Here is a 6,210-nt window from a genome sequence, read left to right on the forward strand (position 1 = left end):
GACAGCTATATCCAAATCTGGACCTATCTGAGCCAAATTAACGAAGGATATCAGAGGGCCTAAGACATCTCACTGTACCAAATTTCAGCCAAATCGGATAATAAATGTGGCATTTATGCGCCTAAGACCCTAAATCGGGGCATCTGTCTATATGGCAGCTATATCCAAATCTGGACCGATCAAGGCCAAATAGGAGAAACACGTCAAAGGGCCTAAGACATCACTCTGTGCCAAATTTCAGCAAAATTGGATAATAAATGTGGCATTTATGCGCCTAAGACCCTAAATCGGGGCATCTGTCTATATGGCAGCTATATCCAAATCTGGAACGATCTGGGTAAAACTAACGGAGGATATCGAAGGGTCTAACACAACTCACAGTCTCAAATTTCAGCAAAATCGGATTGTAAATGTATCTTTTATGGGCCTAAGACCCTAAATCGGAGGATCGGTCTATATGGCAGCTATATCCAAATCTGGACCTATCTGAGCCAAATCAACGAAGGATATCGAAGGGCCTAACACAACTCACTTTCCCAAATTTCAGCAAAATCGGATAATAAATGTGGCGTTTATGGGCCTAAGACCCTAAATCGGTGGATCGCTATATATGGGGGTTATATCAAGATATAGCCCAATATAGCCCATCTTCAAACTTAACCTGCTTATGGACAAAAAAAGAATCTATGCAAAGTTTCAGCTCAATATCTCTATTTTAAAAGACTGTCGTGCCATGACCGCGTGATTTCAACAGACAGACGAACAGACGGACGGACATGTCTACATCGTTTTAGATTTTTACGCTGATCAAGAATATATATACTTTATAGGGGCGAAAATGGATATTTCGATGGGTTGCAAACGGAATGACAAAATGAATATACCCCCATCCTTCGGTGGTGGGTATAAAAAGGGTAACAGTAACCAAAAACAAAACAAACAAGTAAAAGCGTGCTAAGTTCGGCCGGGCCGAATCTTATATACCCTCCACCATGGATCGAATTTGTCGAGTTCTTTTCCCGGCATCTCTTCTTAGGCAAAAAAGGATATAAGAAAAGAGTTGCTCTGCTATTAAAACGATATCAAGATATGGTCCGGTAAAATGTCAGCCAATTCGTATAAGAATTGGGCCCATTGGGGCTCACGAAATAAAATAGTGAGAACGATTTATATGGGATCTGTATCGGGCTATAGACCGATTCAGAACATAATAAACACGTTTGTTGATGGTCATGAGAGGATCCGTCGTACAAAATTTCAGGCATATCGGATAATAATTGCGACCTCTAGGGGTCAAGAAGTCAAGGTCCCAGATCGGTTTATATGGCAGCTATATCAGGTTGTGAACCGATTTGAACCTTATTTGACACAGTTGTTGAAAGTAAAAATAAAATACGTCATGCAAAATTTCAGGCAAATCGGATAGGAATTGCGCCCTCTAGAAGCTCAAGAAGTCAAATCCACAGATCTGTTTATATGACAGCTATATCAGGTTATGGACCGATTTCAACCATACTTGGCACAGTTGTTGAATATCATAACGAAATACTTCGTGCAAAAATTCATTCAAATCGGATAAGAATTGTGCCCTCTAGAGGCTCAAGAAGTCAAGACCCAAGATCGGTTTATATGGCAGCTATATCAGGTTATGGACCGATTTAAACCATACTTGGCAAGGTTGTTGGGTATCATAACAAAACACGTCGTGCGAAATTCCATTCCATTCGGATAAGAATTGCGCACTCTAGAGGCTCACGAAGTCAAGACCCAAGATCGGTTTATATGGCAGCTATATCAGGTTATACACCGATTTGAACCATACTTGCCACAGTTGTTGGATATCATAACAAAACACGTCGTGCAAAATTTCATTCTGATCGGATAAGAATTGCGCACGCTAGAGGCTCAAGAAGTCAAGACCCAAGATCGGTTTATATGGCAGCTATATCAGGTTATGAACCGATTTGAACTATACTTGGCACAGTTGTTGGATATCATAACAAAACACGTCGTGCAAAATTTCATTCCAATCGGATAAGAATTGCGCACTCTAGAGGCTCAAGAAGTCAAGACCCAAGATCGGTTTATATGGCAGCTATATCAAAACATGGACCGATATGGCCCATTTACAATACCAACCGACCTACACTAATAAGAAGTATTTGTGCAAAATTTCAAGCGGCTAGCTTTACTCCTTCGGAAGTTAGCGTGCTTTCGACAGACAGACGGACGGACGGACGGACGGACGGACGGACGGACGGACAGACGGACGGACATGGCTAGATCGACATAAAATTTCACGACGATCAAGAATATATATACTTTATGGGGTCTCAGACGAATATTTCGAGTAGTTACAAACAGAATGACGAAATTAGTATACCCCCCATCTTATGGTGGAGGGTATAAAAATTAAAAAAGAAGTTATAAAAATAAAACTGCCCGAGCCGTGGTTCGAACTCGGGGCGTTGTCAACAAAAGCTAGCACACTCGCTCTGGGCCATGCCACGTCGATAACATAGGTCGTATAATTCGTGTACAATTCACGATCGCTATTTGTTACACTGATACAGAAGATCAATGGACATCATCATCTTCAATAAGAATGACAACCATTGGAAAAACAAACTGGGAACAGTTCTGTCCCAGTAAACAATAGATGTAATTTTCGAAAACTAGGCAAATGAGAGTTCGCTAATAGGCAGTAAATATCAAGGCAAACTATGGAATACTCATGGGAACATAAGTAGGTGTATTTCTCACAAATGTCGCCAGCATTGGTAAGGGTATAGCCATCGCTGGCAATTTTTCTTATTTCACGCCAGGATGTGAACCCAGGCTTTAGGCGTCATAGGCGGGCGTGCAAACCGCTGTGCCACTCTTTAAAATTTTAAATAGTTAGAGCTTAGATTTTATCTATTGTAGATGAAGTGCAATATTGCAAGATCTGCTCGTTTCGGGAGATATTCGACATTTAGTTTTTATTTTTTAGAATTGTGGATGATCCAAAACCCGAATGTGAATAGAACATAGAGTCTTCATCCAAAAAGCGTATATCATACTACCCCACTGATCCAAATATTCTAAACGTTCTTTCATATACACACAAGCGCGCCCACAATCCTAAATGGCCATCACTGCAATATGAGTTTTTCAATACTTTTATTAGAGTCATTTCCCTCGAATGTTTTCAGCATTTATAAAAGAACATCATACATTGCACACAGTAGAGATATCGCAATACGTTTTCACATATTCATCGCCATGGACATGCTCATTGATACATTTAGTAGACATTGATGTTTGATGCTCTTGTTGTAGAGCAATTTAAAAAAAAAAATTGATTTGAATTTGTAACCCTTTTAGCCCTACTTTAAACTTTAACATCTCTGTTTAACTGCAACTCCTTTATTTTCAGCTGGCTTTTCAGTACATTCCTATGCGATTTGTGGAATAGTTTGGATGTCTACTTTTCAACTGCAAGCATATTGCATTTATGCTGTATATCAGTCGATAGGTAACTATGGCTAAAATCTCATGCAGCAAAGATTCATACATCAATCGTTAGCATTGGCATTGACCAAAACTTTTTTCTTTTCATTTTCCATCATCATCATGAGTATGATTACAATTTCTGTTTTCTGTTTGCGCACTATTTGTGTTTTTTTTTTTTTTTTCATTTTGAATTCTTTTCTTGGTTTCATTCAAAAGTCATGAGTATCTCATTAAAATTCCTTATGGACCAACGCTGTGATTACAAAAATGAGAAAAAAAAATGGAAATTTCAAATTCATCATCTATAGAAGGCAAATAATGATTCATCAAAGATAAAGGGGTCAAGTTAAGCTTATTGAAGGTCTTCAATAGGATTTTAAAGGGAATGAGTAATAGGCCTTTAATGAGAAGAAGGAGGAAAACAAATATCTTCTACTCTTAAGTTTACTTGTATATATGTTATATGTCTGCCAATTTACTAAGGATATTAAATGTTCAATCCTTTGCTTATTTAAATCTCTTTAAACATTCACTCCACTTAAATTTCTGTCTGAGCCTTTCCAAAAGTTGTAGTCACCGCTCGCAATCAACTACTTCTTAGTTGGCTATCACAGAACGTTTGTTCCGATGTCAGCTTACGTAGGTTTCCAAGTACCACGATCTGCTACTTCTCAAACTTCTGACACCTAGTTTCAATTTATTTTACCTCATTTGAACTTCTCAACGGAGTTTGGCTTCCCATTCTAAATGTGCCGCAATGTTTAACAGCTTAAGACTTTTTATCTGGAGCTCATGTTCATTCCGACAATATGACCTAGCCAATACAATCGTTTTATTTTGACGCGTTTGATTATGATGATATCCTCATACAGCTCGTTTTCATACGGCGACTTTATTCTTAAACAACTCAAACTAGTACCTGAATTAAAAAAAAAACAAGTAAAAAGGCGTTAAGTTCGGCCGGGCCGAACTTTGGATACCCACCTCCTCGGGAAGATACATAAACCACCTTTCATCAAAATCCGGTGAAAATTGTATACCTTTTGTCCCATAGCAGTTATGTCAAAATATGTTCCGATTTGGAGCAAATACTTATAAGTACAAGTCATTGTTCAATTGTGTATAACAAAATATTGGTCTTTTAAGCTTTGTCTAAAAATAAACCGATCTGAGCTACATACGACACGGATTTCGAAAAGCCTAACATAAGTCACTGTGTCAAATTTCAGTGAAATCGGATTATAAATGAGCCTTTTATGGGGCCAAAACTTTAAATCGAGATATCGGTCTATATGGTAGCTATATCCAAATCTGAACCGATTTGGCCCAAGTTTCAGAAAAATGTCGAAGGGCCTAACTCAACTCACTGTCCCAAATTTTGGCGAAATCGGACAATAATTGCGCCTTTTATGGACCCAAAACCTTATATTGAGAGTTCGGTCTATATGGCAGCTATATTCAAATCTGGACTGATATGGGCCATATTGCAGGAGGAAGTCGAAGGGCTTAACCTAACTCACTGTCCTGAATTTCGGTGACATCGGACAATAAATGCACCTTTTATGGGCCCAAAACCTTAAATAGAGAGATCGGTCTATATGATAGCTATATCCAAATCTTAACCGATCTGTGCTATATTGCAGGGTTATGTCGAGGGGCTTAACTTAACTCACTGTTCCAAATATCGGCGACATCGGACAATAAATGAGCATTTTATAGGCCCAAAACCTGCAATCGAGAAATCAGTCTATATGGCAGCTATATCCTATATAATTGGTCCGATCTACACCAAATTGATGAGGAATATCAAAGGGCCTAACACAATTTACTGTCCCAAATTTCAGCAAAATCGGATAATAAATGTGGCTTTTATGGGCATAAGACCCTAAATCGGAGGATCGGTCTATATGGCAGCTATATCCAAATCTGAACCGATCAAAGCTAAATTGACGAAGGGTGTCGAAGGGCCTTACACAACTCACTGCCCCAAATTTCAGCAAAATCGGATAATAAATGTGGCTTTTATGGGCCTAAGACCCTAAATCGGAGGATCGGTCTATATGACAGCTATATCCAAATCTGGACCGATCGGAGCCAAATTGACGAAGGATATCGAAGGGCCTAACATAACTCACTGTCCCGAATTTCAGCAATATCAGATAATAAATGTGGCTTTTATGGGCCTAAGACCCTAAATCGAAGGATCGGTTTATATGGCAGCTATATCCAAATCTGAACTGATCTGAACCAAATTGACGAAGGATATTGAGGGCCCTAACACAACTCTCTGTCCCGAATTTCATCAAAATGGGATAATAAATGTGGCTTTTATGGGCCTAAGACCCTAAATCGGAGGATCGGTCTATATGGGGACTATATGAAGATATAGTCCGATATTGCCCATCTTCGAAATTAACCTGCTTATGGACAAAAAAAGAACCTGTGCAAAATTTCAGCTCAATATCTCTATTTTTAAAGACTGTAGCGTGATTTCAACAGACAAACGGACAGACGGACGGACATGGCTAGATCGTCTTAGATTTTTACGCTGATCAAGAATATATATACTTTATAGGGTCGGAAATGGATATTTCGATGTGTTGCAAACGGAATGACAAAATGAATATACCCCCATCCTTCGGTGGTGGGTATAAAAAAAAACAAATAAAAGCATGCTAGATCGGCCGGGCCGAATCTTATTCATTCAGACCATAA

At 38.9% G+C, this 6,210-nt stretch overlaps 1 protein-coding gene across 1 annotated transcript in view; it reads left to right on the plus strand.

Moving 5' to 3' along the window:
• Positions 1–6,210, plus strand: part of LOC106090330 (octopamine receptor beta-2R) — a 578,458-nt gene that overhangs the window by 556,895 nt on the left and 15,353 nt on the right. The window contains exon 5 of the mRNA XM_059363600.1: positions 3,419–3,517. Coding sequence (XP_059219583.1) covers positions 3,419–3,517 — 99 coding nt within the window. The remainder of the gene's footprint in view (positions 1–3,418; positions 3,518–6,210) is intronic.

This window comes from Stomoxys calcitrans, chromosome 2 (assembly GCF_963082655.1).
Source record: "Stomoxys calcitrans chromosome 2, idStoCalc2.1, whole genome shotgun sequence".
NCBI lineage: Eukaryota > Metazoa > Arthropoda > Insecta > Diptera > Muscidae > Stomoxys > Stomoxys calcitrans.